The 21,493-nt window shown below is 43.3% G+C and overlaps 1 protein-coding gene across 1 annotated transcript in view; it reads left to right on the top strand.

The window, feature by feature from the left end:
* Nucleotides 1–19,745, top strand: part of TPGS1 (tubulin polyglutamylase complex subunit 1) — a 35,769-nt gene extending 16,024 nt beyond the window's left edge. The window contains exon 2 of the mRNA XM_073586293.1: nucleotides 18,903–19,745. Within this exon, the coding sequence (XP_073442394.1) occupies nucleotides 18,903–19,431 (529 nt within the window). The 3' untranslated portion in view covers nucleotides 19,432–19,745. The remainder of the gene's footprint in view (nucleotides 1–18,902) is intronic.
* Nucleotides 19,746–21,493: the final 1,748 nt, after the last annotated feature.

Genomic DNA, 21,493 nt, shown 5'->3' with positions numbered 1-21,493 from the left:
ATCATCATAGTGCCATGTAAGCGCACCAACGATGTTACAATATAATAATGGCTTTACACCTTATCATCATAGTGCCATGTAAGCGCACCAACGATGTTACCATATAATAATGGCTTTACACATCATCATCATAGTGTCATGTAAGTGCACCAACGATGTTACCATATAATAATGGCTTTACACCTCATCATCATCATCATAGTGCCATGTAATCGCACCAACGATGTCACCATATAATAATAGCTTTAGACCTCATCATCATCATAGTGCCATGTAAGCGCAATGATGATGTCGCCATATAATAATGGCTTTACACCTCATCATCATAGTGCCATGTAAGCGCACCAACGATGTTACAATATAATAATGGCTTTACACCTTATCATCATAGTGCCATGTAAGCTCACCAACGATGTTACAATATAATAATGGCTTTACACCTCATCATCATAGTGTCATGTAAGCGCACCAACGATGTCACCATATAATAATGGCTTTACACCTCATCATCATCATCATCATCATAGTGCCATGTAAGCGCACCAACAATGTCACCATATAATAATGGCTTTACCCCTCATCATCCTCATCATAGTGCCATGTAAGCGCACCAACGATGTCACCATATAATAATGGCTTTACACCTCATCATCATCATCATAGTGCCATGTAAGCGCACCAACGATGTCACCATATAATAATGGCTTTACACCTCATCATCATCAGTGTCATGTAAGCGCACCAACTATGTCACCATATAATAATGGCTTTACACACCTCATCATCATCATCATAGTGCCATGTAAGCGCATCAACGATGCTATATATAATAATGGCTTTACACCTCATCATCATCATAGTGCCATGTAAGCGCAATGATGATGTCACCATATTATAATGGCTTTACACCTCATCATCATCATAGTGCCATGTAAGTGCACCAACGATGTTACCATATAATAATGGCTTACACCTCATCATCAACATCATAGTGCCATGTAAGCGCACCAACGATGTCACCATGTAATAATGGCTTTACACCTCATCATCTTCATCAAAGTGCCATGTAAGCGCACCAAAGATGTCACCATATAATAATGGCTTTACACCTCATCATCATAGTGCCATGTAAGCGCACCAACGATGTCACCATATAATGATGACTTTACACCTCATCATCATCATAGTGCCATGTAAGTGCACCAACGATGTCTTCTTATAATAATGGCTTTACACCTCATCGTCGTCATCATAGTGCCATGTAAGTGCACCAACGATGTTACCATATAATAATGGCTTTACACATCATCATCATCATCGTGCCATGTAAGTGCACCAACGATGTCACCATATAATAATGGCTTTACACCTCATCATCATAGTGCCATGTAAGCGCACCAACGATGTCACCATATAATAATGGCTTTACACCTCATCGTCATCATCATAGTGCCATGTAAGCGCACCAACAATGTCAGCGTACAATAATGGCTTCACACATCATTATCGTGCCGCACAATGATGATGTCGGCGTACATTGATGACTGGACACATCATCATCGTGCCATGTATGCGCAATGATGATGTCGTATACAATAATGACTGCACACATCATCATCATAGTGCCATGTAAGTGCACCAACGATGTCAGCATACAATAATGGCTTCACACATCATCATTGTGCCGTGTAAGTGCACCAACAATGTTACCATACAATAATTACTTCACACATCATCATGCCGTGTAAACACACCGATGACCTCGTATAATGAATCCTTTCACACATCATTATTACTGCCATGTAAGCGCACCAACAATATCAACCTACAATGATGGCTTTACATATCATCATCATCATAGTGCCATGTAAGCGCACCAACAATGTCAACCTACAATGATGACTTTACATATCATCATAGTGCCGTGTAAGGCTGGTTTCACATTAGCGCTTTTTAAGCGCACGCACGGCCGGGGGTAGCTCCGCCCCCGAGCCGGCTCTCTGCCCGGCGTGCCCGCCCCTTGCTTGTAGCGCCGCCTCCTAGCGCACAGCGGCGCCTGCGATCGGCGCACCCTATCTTTAGCATAGGGTGCGCAGATCGTGCGCAGGCCGTGCGCTAGTTGCGCTTTGACCTGCGCTGCGCACTTTTGACGGTGCGCCGTGCGCGCCAAAATCAAACTTTTCGGATTTTAGTGCGCAGCGCAGGTCAAAGCGCAACTAGCGCACGGCCTGCGCACGATCTGCGCACCCTATGCTAAAGATAGGGTGCGCCGATCGCAGGCGCCGCTGTGCGCTAGGAGGCGGCGCTACAAGCAAGGGGCGGGCACGCCGGGCAGAGAGCCGGCTCGGGGGCGGAGCTACCCCCGGCCGTGCGTGCGCTTAAAAAGCGCTAATGTGAAACCAGCCTAAGCGCACCAACCAGGGCTGTGGAGTTGGTAAGCCAAACCTGCGACTCCGACTCCTCAATTTCCCTTACACCGACTCCACGACTCAGACTCCCACATATATCTAATATATAAACCTCAATGTATGTGTGTATGTCCGGGATTGGCATCCGCACCGTCGTAACTACAGCCACAAAATTTGGCACAGTCACACGTCTGGACCCCGAGAGCGTCATAGGCTATGTTGTGAGGCAAAATTTTAACCCCGCGCGTTCTAATTCACCAAACAATTTTGTAGATACATAATAGGGAAAAAGTGAAAAGAAAAGTGTTGGAGGCAAATTGACAGCTGCCAGATGTGAACAAGGGGGGAGAATGAGAGCGATGGCGCCAAAGAGTATATACCGTACAGTTGCTAAGGTGGGGCCCTGACATGGGATACTCACCACACATAGGGATATGAACACACACACAAAATGCGCCACACACTACCACGTACTTCAACACATATACCACCCTCAGCACACATTTCACCACACATACACTAACCTCGCCACATAAGTCGAAACACAAAAGTTGCCACTCAAAACTCGCCACGCTGTCCCAGAGCTATTTAAAAGATGAAAAATGAGCTGTGATTGGTTGCTATCAGCAACAGTTTTCTTTGTAGACAGTTGTGGTAACTGAGGCCTATTATTCTTATCATTTCTATGGTGTTATCGTCCTTCTGTAAAGCTGGAAATAACACAATTTATTACCGTGCCAACACAGACCACCCTCTGACACAGACTGCAGGGGGAGCCCAGTATCACACAGAATTGTATTAGATACACAGCTCAGCAGTCAGTATCACACAGGATAGGATTAGATGCACGGTTTTTATGTGCAATATAATCATTATAATTTATTATAACTAACCACAGTTGGTTACTTTGCCCGGCAATGCAGGCTCTTCAGCTAATATATATATATATATATATATATATATATATATATATATATACACACACAGTTGTGGCCAAAAGTATTGACACCCCTGCAATTTTGTCAGATAATACTCAGTTTCTTCCTGAAAATGATTGCAATCACAAATTCTTTGGTATTATTATCTTCATTTAATTTGTTTTAAATGAAAAAACACAAAAGAGAATGAAGCAAGAAGCAAAACATTGATCATTTCACACAAAACTCCAAAAATGGGCCAGACAAAAGTATTGGCACCCTCAGCCTAATACTTGGTTGCACAACCTTTAGCCAAAATAACTGCGACCAACCGCTTCCGGTAACCATCAATGAGTTTCTTGCAATGCTCTGCTGAAATTTTAGACCATTCTTCTTGGCAAACTGCTCCAGGTCCCTGATATTAGAAGGGTGCCTTCTCCAAACTGCCTTTATTAGATCTCTCCACAGGTGTTCTATGGGATTCAGGTCTGGACTCATTGCTGGCCACTTTAGAAGTCTCCAGTGCTTTCTCTCAAACCATTTTCTAGTGCTTTTTGAAGTGTGTTTTGGGTCATTGTCCTGCTGGAAGACCCATGAGCTCTGAGGGAGACCCAGCTTTCTCACACTGGGCCCTACATTATGCTGCAAAATTTGTTGGTAGTCTTCAGACTTCATAATGCCATGCACACGGTCAAGCAGTCCAGTGCCAGAGGCAGCAAAGCAACCCCAAAACATCAGGGAACCTCCGCCATGTTTGACTGTAGGGACCGTGTTTTTTTTCTTTGAATGCCTCTTTTTTTCTCCTGTAAACTGTATGTTGATGCCTTTGCCCAAAAAGCTCTACTTTTGTCTCATCTGACCAGAGAACATTCTTCCAAAACGTTTTAGGCTTTTTCAGGTAAGTTTTGGCAAACTCCAGCCTGGCTTTTTATGTCTCGGGGTAAGAAGTGGGGTCTTCCTGGGTCCCCTACCATACAGTCCCTTTTCATTCAGACGCCGACGGATAGTACGGGTTGACACTGTTGTACCCTCGGACTGCAGGGCAGTTTGAACTTGTTTGGATGTTAGTCGATGTTCTTTATCCAACATCCGCACAATCTTGCGTTGAAATCTCTTGTCAATTTTTCTTTTCCGTCCACATCTGGGGAGGTTAGCCACAGTGCCATGGGCTTTAAACTTCTTGATGACACTGCGCACGGTAGACACAGGAACATTCAGGTCTTTGGAGATGGACTTGTAGCCCTGAGATTGCTCATGCTTCCTCACAATTTGGTTTCTCAAGTCCTCAGACAGCTCTTTGGTCTTCTTTCTTTTCTCCATGCTCAATGTGGTACACACAAAGACACAGGACAGAGGTTGAGTCAACTTTAATCCATGTCAACTGGCTGCAAGTGTGATTTAGTTATTGCCAACACCTGTTAGGTGCCACAGGTAAGTTACAGGTGCTGTTAATTACACAAATTAGGGAAGCATCACATGATTTTTCTAACAGTGCCAATACTTTTGTCCACCCTCTTTTTTTATGTTTGGTGTGGAATTATATCCAATTTGGCTATAGGACAATTCTTTTGTGTTTTTAATTTAAGACAAATTAAATGAAGATAATAACAAAGAATTTGTGTTTGCAATCATTTTCAGGAAGAAACTGAGTATTATTTGACAGAATTGCAGGGGTGTAAATACTTTTGGCCACAACTGTGTATATATATATAATCTAATATATAAAGCTCAATGTGGGTGTGTGTGTATGTATGTATGTATGTCTGTCTGTATGTATGTATGTATGTCCGGGATTGGCTTCCTTACCGTCGCAGCTACAGCCACAAAATTTGGCACAGTCACACTTCTGGACCCCGAGAGCGTCATAGGCTATGTTTTGAGGCAAAATTTTAATCCCGCGCGTTCCAATTCACTAAACAATTTTGCCCATATCTACATAATGGGAAAAAGTGTATGTATGTATTGGCATCTGCACCGTCATAGCTACAGCCACAAAATTTTGCACAGTCACACGTCTGGACCCCGAGAGCGTCATAGGCTATGTTGTGAGGCGAAATTTGAACTCCACGCATTCCAATTCACCAAACAATTTTGCCCCTCTCTACATAATGGGGGAAAAAGTGAAAGGAAAAGTGTTGGAGGCAAATTGACAGCTGTCAGATGTGAACTGTTAGGCATCGGGTTCCTGCAGCTGCACAGCAGGAATCCAGAGCCACGCAGCCAGCGGTCTCCCATTCCCCTCTGACCTCTCAGGGACCTGCCCAGCAATCTCGGCGATCCAGACGCCCTGCTCAGACCAGTTCTCTGGGTCTGGTTGTTGCTGCCACCTCTGGACCAGCAATAGTAGCGCAGCCTGCTCTGCAGCAAGCCACTCCAGAGGCTAAGTCCTCTTGCCGCGCTACTGGGCATGTTCACGAGACGATCTCCCAGTGGAGATCGGGAGTCACGTGCTCAGGTCCTCCTGATCTGATTGGTCCATCTCAGAGATCTGGAAGGTCCCGGAAGCACACAGCTATAAAAGGCCCGCATGGCCACTTGGCCATGCGCTAGTATAGACTCTTATTGCTATCTGTGTGAATGATGATGAATGCATGTGCCTGCGAATGACTCATTAAGATCTCCTCTCTCTGATATTACGTGTGTGGATAGGGACTTAGTCATAGTCAGTTCCAGTCAGTGGCGCGCTACAGGACACAGTTCACATCTTACAGCACTAGCGTCCGACAGTGCGCCTCCTCTTGGCATTGTCGTGTAGCGGCTAGGTCGGTCGCCGCGCTGCAGTCCGCAGCGCTTGTTGGCGTCCACGGTAGCGACGCCGCACGCACGGTAGGTCTAGACGGACATTGACCCTGAGTCTTCGGTCTAGTCCTGTGACCGTATACTGTGTGTGCACACCGCTGAGACCTGTGAGGTCAACAGGCTCAGCATTTACATTTAAGGTCTGCAAACCCTGTCTTATGAGGAAAGGTTGCAGGATTTGGGAATGTTTAGTTTGCAGAAGAGAAGACTGAGAGGAGACTTAATAGCTGTCTACAAATATCTAAAGGGCTGTCACATTGTAGAAGGATCATCTTTATTCTCATTTGCACAAGGAAAGACTTTTTCTTTGTAGACAGTTGTGGTAACTGAGGCCTATTATTCTTATTTCTATGGTGTTATCGTCCTTCTGTAAAGCTGGAAATAACACAATTTATTACCGTGCCAACACAGACCACCCTCTGACACAAACTGCAGGGGGAGCCCAGTATCACACAGGATAGGATTAGATACACAGCTTAGCAGTCAGTATCATAGAGGATAGGATTAGATACACAGCTCAGCAGTCAGTATTACACAGGATAGGATTAGATACGCAGCTCAGCACACAGTATCACACAGAATAGTATTAGATACATGGCTCAGCAGACAGTATCACACATAGCTATATACACATATACTAGCTGAAGAGCCCGGCGTTGCCTGGGCATAGTAACCAACTGTGGTTAGTTATAACAAATTATAATGATTATGTTGCACATAAAAAAAGTGCATCTAATCCTATCCTGTGTGATACTGTCTGCTGAGCCATGTATCTAATACTATTCTGTGTGATACTGTGTGGGTATATATATATATATATATATATATATAGATATATATAGATATCTCACTATATAATAAACTATGTAAGTGGCAAAAAACAGTTTTCAACAAAAACATACTAAATAACATTTGTGCAGTCTTTGAATTTGTTCTAAGAAATAGAATTGCCTCCATCAGATCCTCCTTCATAGATGACCTCAAATCTGACCTAATTATTTTATGGCTAGAGAACAACCTCTCTACACTAACTTGGGTAGGAGGCAAAGCCGTAACCACATGGGCAACATCTCTAACAATTTCCGGTTATAAAGGAATTGCCTCATGCACAGTCAGTTTTGATGAACGGTTGAATTTTTCTATTTCTTTGAGAACAAGTGAAACATTTCGCTGAAATATGGTCAATCTGCTTGCTATAGGAGATGGAGTTAAGTCTTTTTCCTTGCGGCAACGCTCTGCCTGCTCCATGTCATACAAATACTTGTCAAATTCAAACTCCTCAGCTGATGAGGATGAAGATATGGCAGCAATAACACTGTCAGGACCCAAGTCCTTTTGCACCTGGCAGTCCTCCTGTAGGCCACTCATCCTAACTGCTACCTCAGTCAGAGCTTCTTTTCCTTTAGTAAGCTGTTGATCATCAAGCAGTATACGATGACTTGGGTCCACATAAACAGCTGCCAGAAAAATTTTATTATCCAATAGCTGTGTCTCTCTCCATTTCATTGAAGCAGAAATGCCATCTGTCTTTGGGACAGGTAAAATAGCAAGTTCTTCCACTCCCTTATGAAAATGCCAGGAGTTAAATCCTCAGCTTGTAATTTTTTAGTCATGGTAAATGGGTGATTAAGCAATTCCTTCAATTCAGCCATCTGTGTCCATTGACCTTCATTTAGGGTTACCTGAGGGTTCGCCATATCTATAAAAAAAAGGTTTTAGTTCAAGCAATCGGTCAATCATTAAATAAGTGCTGCCTCACCGAGTGGCTTGAACGACAATTGCCCCTTTCCCAGCATGTCTCTTCAAGATGGAATCAATTTTAGGGGTTCTGGCGGCAACCAATTTCCTCACTTTTCCAGTCAGATTTCCAGCATGTCACTCTTGCAGACTATCTCATATTGCCAGCTGCAGCGTGTGCACAACTTTCTCCAGCTCGGGGCCCAGGAATCGTATCCTGTGCAAGGCAGGCACCCCTCCCCCTCCTCTCTCTGGTGAAGACCGCAAAAGACAGGACAGAGGAGGGGAAATTGCCCCCTGCAGTCTGGAGCCGGTGCAGGACGGGAGCCCTGCAGCATAAAAGTGAGTTTTGATAGGTGCGTGCCCCTGCTTCTATGGGGGGCAGCTGCCCCCCCCCCGCCCCTCGCTGGCTACGGCCATGATTCACACACAGCGTTTTTGCTGATCTGTTTTTTGCAGTAAAATGCAGTGACTCTGGGCATCCCAGCAAAGTCAATGGATTTCAAGATATGACATTCAGACACATTCTTTTGTGAGGATCCGTTTTTGGGCTGAATGAGCATGTCCGTTTGTGTGGCGTTTTTCTAATCTACTTTTGCTATTTAAAACATTATGAGCTCAAAAACCTTTCAGTTGATGCGTTTTTTTAAAACGCTGATCTGCTTTTGCAGCTGAAAAACGTATCCTCAAAAAACGCAGCAAAAGCGCTGTGTGAATGTAGCCTTAGATCAAGAATAGAACAGCCATTTATAGGACATTTCATAACTTTCCCAAATTCCTATGAGAAAATATTCAGCACATTCTACATTGAACTACTGTACCCAATCTATAATATAACGCTGTAAGTGTCACTCTGTACGAAGCCTTTATAGACTGCACAATCGCGACGCGCCTGCGCAGTCTGGATCCAGACAGAGTGAGGCAGCCAGCCGTGAGGAGTGTGTATGGCGCTGGAGATGGCAGTACCGTACACACTGCATACCACCATCTCCGACGCCATACTTACATACCTGACCGGGAGGAGCGTTGCCACGGCACTTCTCTTCGGCCGGAGACCGGGGCGGGAGTGCGGCCAGAATCGCGCATGCGCATAGCGCGATCCTGCGCCATTTTACTGAAGACACACTTGCAGTGTGTCTTCAGCAATATGGCGCCGGACAGCGCTATGGGCATGCGCGTACTCTGGCGCCAGATTCCTCCCCCGGCCTCCAGCAGAACGGGGTTACATCGCTGGAGCACAGGAAAGAAGGGTGAGTAAAAATGTTTTGTTTTTTTTTTTTGTATGTGTGTAGTTTTAATAGGAGTGAGGGGACCATGCATACCAGGATAGGGGAGGTGAGAGGACCATGCTTACCAGGATTGGGGGATGAGGGGTACCATGCATACCAGGATTGGGGGATGAGGGGTACCATGCATACCAGGATTGGGGGATGAGGGGTACCATGCATACCAGGATTGGGGGATGAGGGGTACCATGCATACCAGGATTGGGGGATGAGGGGTACCATGCATACCAGAATTGGGGGATGAGGGGTACCATGCATACCAGGATTGGGGGATGAGGGGTACCATGCATACCAGGATTGGGGGATGAGGGGTACCATGCATACCAGGATTGGGGGATGAGGGGTACCATGCATACCAGGATTGGGGGATGAGGGGACCATACATACCAGGATTGGGGGATGAGGGGACCATACATACCAGGATTGGGGGATGAGAAGACCATGCATACCAGGATAGGGGGTGAGGGGACCATACATACCAGGATAGGGGGTGAGGGGGCCATGCATACCAGAATTGGGGGTGAGGGGGCCATGCATACCAGGATTGGGGGTGAGGGGGCCATGCATACCAGGATTGGGGGTGAGGGGGCCATGCATACCAGGATTGGGGGTGAGGGGGCCATGCATACCAGGATTGGGGGTGAGGGGGCCATGCATACCAGGATTGGGGGTGAGGGGACCATGCATACCAGGATAGGGGGTGAGGGGACCATGCATACCAGCATGAAGAATGGGGTGCCATGCATACCAGGATTGGGGGGTGAGGGGACCATGCATACCAGGATGAAGAATGGGGTGCCATGCATATCAGGATTGGGGGGTGAGAGGACCATGCATATCAGGATAGGGGGTGAGGGGACCATACATACCAGGATAGGGATGAGGGAGTACCATGCATACCAGGATTCAGGGATGAGGGGTACCATGCATACCAGGATAGAGGGTGAGGGGACCATCAAGGCTGTGGAGTCGGTAAGCCAAACCTGCGACTCCGACTCCTCAATTTCCCTTACACCGACTCCACGCCTCCGACTCCCACATATATTGCTTATATTTAAATGAAAAATTTATTGTAGTACAATGTGAACATCAGACATTTAATCATTTTTATGATACAATAATCAAGATATTTAGAACATAATATATATTTATTGGAATACAACTTTAGAACACAAAAAACTGTAATAAATTGTGAATATGTAATACACTATGTAATATCGATTACATATATACAGTACAGACCAAAAGTTTGGACACACCTTCTCATTCAAAGAGTTTTTTTTATTTTCATGACTATGAAAATTATAGATTCACTCTGAAGGCATCAAAACTATGAATTAACATATGTGGAATTATATAATTAACAAAGAAGTGTGAAACAACCGAAAATATTTCTTGTATTCTAGGTTCTTCAAAGTAGCCACCTTTTGCTTTGATTACTGCTTTGCACACTCTTGGCATTCTCATGATGAGCTTCAAGAGGTAGTCACCGGAAATGGTCTTCCACCCGTCTTGAAGGAGTTCCCAGAGATGCTTAGCACTTGTTGGCCCTTTTGCCTTCACTCTGCGGTCCAGCTCACCCCAAACCATCTCGATTGGGTTCAGGTCTGGTGACTGTGGAGGCCAGGTCATCTGGCGTAGCACCCCATCACTCTCCTTGGTCAAATAGCCCTTACACAGCCTGGAGGTGTGTTTGGGGTCATTGTCCTGTTGAAAAATAAATGATGGTGCAACTGAAGGCATACTGAACCAGCATGCTGTGGTAGCCATGCTGGTTCAGTATGCCTTCAGTTTTGAATAAATCCCCAACAATGTCACCAGCAAAGCACCCCCACACACACACCTCCTCCTCCATGCTTCACGGTGGGAACCAGGCATGTAGAGTCCATCCTCTCGCCTTTTCTGCGTCACATAAAGACACGGTGGTTGGAGCAAATGAGTCCAATTTGGACTCATCAGACCAAAGCACAGATTTCCACTGGTCTAATGTCCATTCCTTGTGTTCTTTATCCCAAACAAGTCTCTTCTGCTTGTTGCCTGTCCTTAGCAGTGGTTTCCTAGAAGCTATTTTACCATGAAGGCCTGCTGCACAAAGTCTCCTCTTAACAGTTGTTGTAGAGATGTGTCTGCTGCTAGAACTCTGTGTGGCATTGACCTGGTCTCTAATCTGAGCTGCTGTTAACCTGCGATTTCTGAGGCTGGTGACTTGGATGAACTTATCCTCCGCAGCAGAGGTGACTCTTGGTCTTCCTTTCCTGGAGCGGTCCTCATATAAGCCATTTTCTTTGTAGCGCTTGATGGTTTTTGCCACTACACTTGGGGACACTTTCAAAGGTTTCCCAGTTTTTCGGACTGAGTGACCTTAATTTCTTAAAGTAATGATGGCCACTCGTTTTTCTTTACTTAGCTGTTTTTTTCTTGCCATAATACAAATTCTAACAGTCTATTCAGTAGGACTATCAGCTGTGTATCCACCAGACTTCTGCACAACACAACTGATGGTCCCAACCCCATTTATAAGGCAAGAAATCCCACTAATTAAACCTGACCGGGCACACCTGTGAAGTGAAAACCATTTCCTGTGACAACCTCTTGAAGCTCATCAAGAGAATGCCAAGAGTGTGCAAAGCAGTAATCAAAGCAAAAGATGGCTACTTTGAAGAACCTAGGATATAAGACATGTTTTCAGTTGGTTCACACTATTTTGTTAATTACAGTATATAATTCCACATGTGTTAATTCATAGTTTTAGTGCCTTCAGAGTGAATCTACAATTTTCATAGTCATGAAAATTATGAAAACTCTTTGAATGAGAAGGTGTGTCCAAAATTTTGGTCTGTACTGATATATAAACACTATGACTTATCTCAGCTAAGACAAAGCCTGGATCCTTAGGCTACATTCACACCATGGGCATAGCCAGGATCAAACGTGGGGGGGCAGAACCTCATACTGTTCCACAGAACCTCATACTGCACACCTCAGGTGCTGCAGAAGCTCATACTGCACACCCCTACACTTGAAAATAAAGCCTGCACCTTAAGAAAATGTGGTGATGAATGCAGTCTATTTATTCCAACTATCAATTGATGTTGATGTGTTACTGAAGATGAGCAATGCCTGTCCTGGGCATCCTCTTGGGCAGCTATGAGGTGTACCTGACTGGTGATAAAAAAAAAGGAGTGTTAGTCTGTGTGCTACCTGGCTTTCATTCTTTTTGGTACAGATGATATGGATAGACAGATATGGATAAATGGATGGATAGAGCAGATTTCTAATCTGCTTTTGCTATTGAAAACATTATCTATGAGCTCAAAAACCTTTCAGGTGTTGCATTTTTTTAAATAGCTGATCTGCTTTTGCTGCTGAAAAACGTATCCTCAAAAAACGCAGGAATAACGCTGTGTGTCAATGTAGCCTTAGATCAGGAATAGAACAGCCATTTATAGGACATTTCATAACTTTCCCAAATTCCTATGAAAAAATATTCAGCACATTCTGCATTGAATTACTGTACCCAGTTTATTATATATTTTAGGAGTCGGTCCATTTTATACAGACTCCAACTCCACCAAAATGAGCACCAACTCTGACTCCACAGCCCCGGGGACCATGTATACCAGGATAGGGATGAGGGAGTACCATGCATACCAGGATTGGGGGGTGAGAGGACCATGCATACCAGGATTGGGGGATGAGGGGTACCATGCATACCAGGATTGGGGGAAGAGAGGACTATGCATACCAGGATTGGGGGTGAGGGGACCATGCATACCAGGATAGGGATGAGGGAGTACCATGCATACCAGGATTGAGGGGTGAGGGGACCATGCATACCAGGATGAAGAATGGGGTGCCATGCATACCAGGATTGGGGGGGGGAGGTGAGGGTACCATGCATACCAGGATAGGAATGAAGGGTGCCATGCGTACCAGGATAGGAGGGTGGCAGCACATACCAGGATGGGAGACCATATACCAATTAAAATGCTCGCCACCCGGGCATAGAACGGGTTCATAGCTAGTTTATTATATACTAGCTGAAGAGCCCGGCGTTGCCTGGGCATAGTAACTAACTGTGATTAGTTATAACAAATTATAATGATTATATTGCACATAAAAAAGTGCATCTAATCCTATCCTGTGTGATACTGACTGCTGAGCCGTGTGTCTAATCCTCTCCTGTGTGATACTGTCTGCTGAGCTATGTATCTAATCCTATCCTGTGTGATACTGACTGCTGAGCTGTGTATCTAATCCTATCCTGTGTGATAGTCTGCTCAGCTATGTATCTAACCCTATCCTGTGTGATACTGACTGCTGAGCCGTGTGTCTCATCCTCTCCTGTGTGATACTGTCTGCTGAGCTATGTATCTAATCCTATCCTGTGTGATACTGACTGCTGAGCTGTGTATCTAATCCTATTCTGTGTGATACTGTCTGCTGAGCCGTGTATCTAATCCTATCCTGTGTGATACTGGACTTCCCCTGCAGTCTGTGTCAGAGGGTGATCTGTGTAGGCACGGTAATAAATTGTGTTATTTCCAGCTTTACAGAAGGATGATAACACCATAGAAATGATATGAATAATAGGCCTCAGTTACCACAACTGTCTACAAAGAAAACTGTTGCTGATAGCAACCAATCACAGCTCATTTTTCATCTTTTAAACAGCTCTGGGACAGCGTGGTGAGTTTTGAGTGGCGACTTTTGTGTTTCGACTTTTATGTGGCGAGGTTGGTGTAGGTGTGGTGAAATGTGTGCTGAGGGTGGTATATGTGCTGAAGCATGTGGTAGTGTGTGGCACATTTTGTGTGTGTGTTCATATCCCCGTGTGTGGTGAGTATCCCATGTCAGGGCCCCACCTTAGCAATTGTACGGTATATACTCTTTGGCACCATCGCTCTCATTCTTTAAGTCCCCCTTGTTCACATCTGGCAGCTGTCAATTTGGCTCCAACGCTTTTCCTTTCACTTTTTCCCAATTATGTAGATAGGGGCAAAATTGTTTGGTGAATTGGAACGCGCGGGGTTAAAATTTCGTCTCACAACATACAGGGCTGTGGAGTCGGAGTCGGAGTTAGTTTTGGTCGGAGTCGGTAGAAATGTACCGACTCCGACTCCAGCTTTAAAAAAAATGTATTAATATTTCATAATTGAACTTTCATATGAATTTTATAAATGTTACTCAAATATATATGTTCTATCAAACTATGAACAACAGTGATAAGCAGTTCTGCTGGAGATAGAGACATTTCTTACTTCTTGTGTGTCACTGTTCTCCACTGTCCTTATCTAATCTTATACTTGGTTAACCTCATGCTGCCCCAACCCCCCTACTTACAATGTATGAAACTGAAAGTGAAAATGTGTTGCAAATTCTTAGTAGTAAAGCTCCTCCTCTAGACTAGATCATACTAGGTGTGCGTCTTCCAAGCATCTCACAGCTGCCTGCTACTCAGAAGAGGAAGACTGTAAGAAGTATTATCCTTTCAACAAAATCAGTTAACTGTGAGTACATGAGGAATAATAACAGTATTACTGACCACTATATCAGTTGTACGACCTGGCAATAATTTTGTACAATTGTTTTTAGGAAAAACAATTGTCATTTGGATTGTGAATGCAGAATTAAAAACCTGAGAATGTCAAAGAAGCATCACATTAAATCAGCTGTATTTGAACATTTCACCATCACTCAAGATAGAAAACATTATGTCTGTCAGTGTATGACAAATGATCCAGACGAAAACAAATGCTGTGAAGCCAAGATGAGTGCATATTCAGGCAAAGATAAAAATGCTCCTACCAGAGCTCCTAATCTAAAGAGACATTTACAGCGCTTTCATCCAGAAGTACTGAAAGCAGTGGATGAGAGACTGCATCCAAACCAATGAACCAGTGCCCAGCTCTTCCAGCCAAACAAAGGAGCAGAGAACTTTGCAGCCATCAGTTGCAAGATATTTTGTCAGTGACAAAGTTACTGTGACAATGACAGTAGATACATTTAAAAAACAGATCATAGAGCTTGTTGTAAAGGATAGTGTGCCTATTTCATTATTTTCACGACCAGCTTTTATGTGTCTGAATGGGGAAATGGCCCGCAAGCTTGGTGTTTCTCTGGAGAGAGAGAGTATTAGAAAATTAGTAATCGAAGAAGCTTTTAAACAAAAGGAAGAACTTAAAAAAACTCTCAAGGGACGCTTTCTGTTTCTTAAAATGGATGCCTGCACACGTCAGAGTCAACTATTTTGCCATCAATGTCCGATTTGTTTGTGACAAAAATGAAATAGTTACCAAGACATTGGCAGTAAAAGACACCAAAGCTCATCACACCAGTGAGTTTGTCCAGGTCTTGGTGGAAAAGGTTCTGCAAGACTATGAACTTAAAAAAGAGCAAGTTCTTTCTGTCGTAACTGACAATGCTTCAAATATGATAAGTACTATTAAGCTAATGAATGAGAGTAATGATGGTGACCAGCAGCTAGAAAAACATTCTGGGTCCACAGACACAGAAATGTTTGAAATAGAGGAACACAGTATTGTAACTGAGGAGCAAACTGAAGTTGCTTCAGATGAACAGCAACATGATAGTTTAGATGATCTTGTTGAAACTGTGTCAATATGTTCTTTCATTCATCACATGCGCTGTGTTGTGCATACGCTACAGCTGGCTATAAGAGACAGTCTGCAAGAAGGACATGCTGCTGCACTGATTGGCAAGGTGAGAAAATTGGCTACTGTTGCCAGAACCCCTAAAGTTGACTCAATTTTGAAGAGACGTGCTGGAAAAGGGGCAATTATTGATCAAGCCACACGATGGGGCAGTACTTACTTAATGATTCAGCGCTTGGTTGAACTGAAAACCTTTCTTGTAGACATGGCTAACCCTCAACTGACGCTAAATGAAAGTCAGTGGAATCAGGTGACTGAGCTGGAAAAATTGCTAGAGCACCCATTTACAGTGACTAAAAAATTACAAGCAGAGGACTTAACTCCAGGTATTTTCTTAAAGGAGTGGAAGAACCTGATGTTTCACCTGTCCCAAAGAGGAGGGTTAATTGTAAGCGGCATTGCTACATCAATGAAACGGAGAGAGGAGCTACTATTACAAAATAACATTCTTTTGGCAGCTGTTTATGTAGACCCAATGCATCGGATTCTTCTAGATGATCAACAGCTAAGTAAAGGAAAAGAAGCTCTGTTTGAAATAGCAGTAAGGATGAAAGGGTTGCAGAACAGTCAGGAGGAACAAGAAGAATTTGGTCGTCCTGCCACATCTTCACCCTCATCATCAACTGATGAAGAATTTAATTTCGAAAAATATTTGGATCGCAAGGACCGTGCAAAGCGTTCCCGCCTAGAAGAAGAGTCATCCCCATCAAGGAACACAGCCAGTACATTTCAGCAGAATTTTTCATGTGCACTAAAAGAAATTGAGAAATTTGACCGTTCATCAAAAATAACAGTGCAACAAGCGATTCCGCTGTATCCTGACATTGTCAGAGATGTTGCCCGAGTGGTTACTGCTTTGCCACCAACACAAGTTAGTGTAGAGAGGTTGTTCTCTGCTCTCAAAATAATTAGATCAGATTTGAGGGCATCCATGAAGGAGGATCTGACAGAGGCAATACTTTTTCTGAGGACAAATTTATAGATTTCTTCTTTAACTGCATAAAAGTGTTTATTGCATATTTACTTACAGTTTAGAAAAGTTTATAAAAGTTATTTGCTATATTCTAATTGTATTCTAATAAATGTAGTTTTTGCTCTAAGTGGTCTGATTACTTATATGATGGTGAGAAACTGAATAAGCACGATGTTTAATATTTTACAACAGTAAATTTGTTGTTATGAATTGGCCATTTATGAAGGAGCCGGAGTCGGAGCCTGATAAAATCCAGGAGTCGGAGTCGCAACTGTGGCTTACCGACTCCACAGCCCTGACAACATAGCCTATGATGCTCTTGGGGTCGAGACGTGTGACTGTGCAAAATTTTGTGGCTGTAGCTGCGACGGTGCGGATGCCTATACATACATATACTTTTTCCTCATTATGTAGACAAGGGCAAAATTGTTTGGTGAATTGGAATGCGCGGGGTTAAAATTTCGCCTCACAACATAGCCTATGATGCTCTCGGGGTCCAGACGTGTGACTGTGCCAAATTTTGTGGCTGTAGCTGCGACGGTGCGGATGCCAATCCCGGACATACATATATACATACATACACACCCACATTGAGCTTTATATATTAGATTTTAGCAGTCGGAGTCGGTCTATTTTGCACCCATACCAACTCCACAGCCCTGGCAACAACGATGTTAGCGTACAATAATGGCTTCACGCATCATCATCATCGTACCGTGTAAGCGCAATGATGATGTCAGCGTACAGTGATGACTTCACACATCATCATCATAGTGCCATGTAAGTTCACCTACAATGTCAGCCTACAATGATGGCTTTTCATATCATCATCATAGTTCTGTGTAAGCGCATCGATGTCGGCATACAATGATTACTTGACACATCATCATCAGTGCCATCTAAGCGCACTGATGTCAGCGTACAATGATGGCTTCACATATAATCATCATAGTGCCATAAAACCTAGTGCAGATAAAACCTATTCCGAGCTCGCTCGCTCATCACTGCTAATACACATTTTTGAAAAAAATGAGTGACTGCCATTCAGACACGTTCACCATCACTGCTCTAGTTACAAGTTGTGAGAATTATGGTGGAGCCAGGTATAACGTTCTTGCAGCTATTCCTGAAACGTGTGTGCTTGTTACAGCTCCTACTTCATGGGCGTAACATGGCTGCCTGTCTCTAGGTGTATGGATTATAATATATGCAATTTATCTTATGTAGGCTGTACAACAAGGAAACTAAAAACTCGCATCCTGGAGCACATTAGGGATGTAGAAAATAATAGTAGTAATACACGCAATATCTCTATGGTGTCCAAACATTTTCTAATGCAGCATAATGGGGATTTGGAGGCGATGTCAGTTGCAGGAATAGAATGGGTTAAAAATTCAAAGCGTGGTGGAGATGGAAAAAGACGCCTTCTTACAAGGGAGGCTTTTTGGATATTCTGTCTGGGGTCTAGATATCCAAATGGGTTAAATAAGAGAACAGAGATCATGTATCACTATTGATGGTTATTGCTATATTTTAAGTATTTGTATATATGTTTATCAATTTGTTTTTATGTGGTATCATTATTCAAACCTAGAGAATGTGGAATTTTGCACACAGGACCTTTCTATTAGAACATGTGATAGAAGGTGATAGCGTCATTGGTCTCTATGGAACATAGGCATTGTAGTAATGCTCACAGGACCTTTGGCTTGCTCATGTGATCTACATTGCAGTTCTCATTGGTCAGCACTAAGTATAAGGTTTGCATTATGCTAGTAATTTGCTGCTGTGATAAAGACCCATGTAGGGTCGAAACGCGCAGCTGTTGTCTCAGTGCCTCATAGCACATCCATCCACTCCTGAGGAGTAAGCCGCTGTACTATTTTAATTTTTCAATAAAGCAAGAAATTTTATCAGCTGGAATGCCCCTTATGTTTCTGTATGGATTAGGGGCACCTGCACGCTTAGTCAAGTAACAGTGGGGCCGGTAAGCAGGGACCACTACCGATCATGCTATAAAACCCTGCAGCCATATGCATCAGACAGTATGAGGGAAAAGGTTGAAGGGAAATGAGTGCTTCATGTACATTATCTTTGTCTCTGTACAGAACTGCCTTCAACAATAACCTAACCATTGCATATGACGTCCTGAGTGCTGGGGGAAGAAAGAGAAAGCCTGGCCTGAATGGAAAGACATACAGTGAGGTCCTGTCCAGGATTTGTCAGGAAGGCGACCTCCCTACGGAGATATCCTCTTCTCTGCTGAAGAAGATCCAGTGCCGAGATCATGAATCTGTTCCCTTTGATGTATTCCGTTATGGGGTGCTCACCTGCTTTGTGTTGGTGGAGTTCATAACTAAAGCAAATGCTCTGTTTAATATTCTAGATGGGGGCAACCAGTCAGACCAAAGGCTGTGCCAGGCTGTGCTGGACACTTTAAAAGAAGCACTTACTGCTAGTGACTTATCTGTGCCAGCTAGCTACCTGGAGGCTGGCTCAAAACTAGGACCTGACTGTTTGGCCATCGCTATGGACCGAGCTATCCAGAACAAAAAGCGTGGTATTCCCATGGAGCGCAGTGAATTTTTGAAAGAAGCATGCTTGCTGTTCCTTGACAAAGTCAAACCAGTTCAATGAATGATCCATGCCCCTTCTTGTCTTCTTACTAACCTGATGGCGTATTTTTTTGCACTCCATCAGGTTAAATGACCTAACTTTTAAGGTGATGACCCAAGTTCTACCAGCAATCTCTGGTATTCTAGCTGTTGTGAAACTACAACTCCCAGCATTCCTGTGGCCATCTAGGCATATTTAGAGTTATATCAAAACACATCCCCAAATAAGTAATTATTTTTTAGGGAAAAGAGGATCCATTGCAAAAAGATACATGTTAAAATTAAATTAATTTATTGAGTCATATTAAAATAATGTTAACAAAATTCAAACAGAATAATAGTGGCTTGCTTACCAAAACATGAATGAGTGCATCCTGTATAGAGCCTTCATATTAGGGCAAAATATTCAATGTAAAACTATCCTGTCTTAACCTACCCATAATTCCATGCCACAACGCTATTTTACCATAAACACATAGTATTTTAGATCCTAATATAAATACTTCAAAAGGCTATATACAAAGTCCCCAGGGGTGGTGGCTTGCTGCACCTATACTTTAAGGCACTGAGCACTTTGTAAGTACTTCTGCTCTGCGTGGCGTGATTTACCTAAAACCTTGCACCTTACTTTAAATGCCTAAAGCACTTTTTGACTTGGTATATAGCTTTTTGAATTAAGCACTTGCTCTTTATATTAGGCTCTAAAATACTATGTGTTTATGGTAAAATAGCTTTTGTGGCATGGAATTATGGGTAGGTTAAGACAGGATAGTTTTACATTGAATATTTTGCCCTGATATAAAGGCTCTATCTATATAGGATGCACTCATTAAATTTTTTGTAAGCAAGCCACTATTGTTCTATCTGCTTGAAAATGTAACATTATTTTAATATGACTCAATAAAATAATTTTTAAAAATGTATCTTTTTGAAATGGATCCTCTTTTCCCTAAAAATAACTACTTATTTGGGGATGTGTTTTGATAAGATATCAAATTTGGAGGTAGTTTTTTGCTTTGTCAAACAATATTTGGACTGTGTTTTTCATATTTAGAGTTATAGTTTAACAACAGCTGAAGTCCCGATGGTTGCTGATCCATGTTCTTCATTAAGTAGTTGTCTCCTAGCTATGTCACATATCAAGAGTTTTCTTTTCCTGGTTGGTTTCATTCTTGGATGATAGTTTGCTTATGGGAGGGTTTTACGCTCAGGATCCCCTTATGTTAGACAGGCCAGGGTAGCTCTTACTCTGGGGTATTCAGCATGCCCTACAAGACCTTCTATTGACTAGAAAAGGCTGTTTAATGATGTTTTTCTACTGCAATAACTGTTTGGTTCCCCAATGTCAGTTAATCGTCAGTGATGGGTGATATCTTTAAAGGGAATCTGTCATCTGTTTCATGCTGCCAAACTGCGGGGCAGCATGAATCCGAGCCTGGCTGCCCGATTGTTTGAGGATCCGACTAGGGACCCCCGGCTGGCTTTTCCCAGCGCTGCTAGAGGTTATTGATGGGTTTCCCCCATGGTGAGGGATCTGTTATTCACCTTGTGCAGTGCGGGAAGAAGCCAGTCGGGGACAGCGCCGGACTCCTCTCATCGCTGGCTATGGGCCCCAGCCAGATCTCCTAATTAGCGTATATTTGCTCTGAAATGCCGGAGAATTTCAGTGGAAAATAATCGTGCAGCCAGGCTCTGATTCATGCTGTCAACGGTTTGGGCAGCATGATTTGTGTGACGTGTACCCTTTAATTTGTAGGGGGTCCCGCTGCACAGTCTGACCCTTCTTAGGCCTATTTCACACTTTTTGATGCAGAGTATAACTTAAAGCTTCACCTGTCACTACATTTTCATGTTTAGGTTTTTTGATGAAGTTTTTGAAGCTAAAGACAAAAATAGACTAAAATCAGGGAGACATGTTTAAAGATATTTCACTGTAACTGGCACATAAAAGGTCCCATTGAATCACGGCCTGGTAGAGGCATCAATTCTAGCAGCCGAAACATTGCCGCATTCATTAGAAGTCATGCGTCTCTTAAAGAAGTTGGCACATTGTACTTGTGGATTTGGTCGACCCCTCACTCTTC

The sequence above is a fragment of the Dendrobates tinctorius genome, unplaced genomic scaffold, assembly GCF_039654945.1.
Source record: "Dendrobates tinctorius isolate UK_male_01 unplaced genomic scaffold, ASM3965494v1 ptg000092l, whole genome shotgun sequence".
Lineage (NCBI taxonomy): Eukaryota > Metazoa > Chordata > Amphibia > Anura > Dendrobatidae > Dendrobates > Dendrobates tinctorius.
The sequence above is the reverse complement of the archived record's forward strand: the minus strand, read 5'-3'. Positions and strand labels throughout refer to the sequence as shown.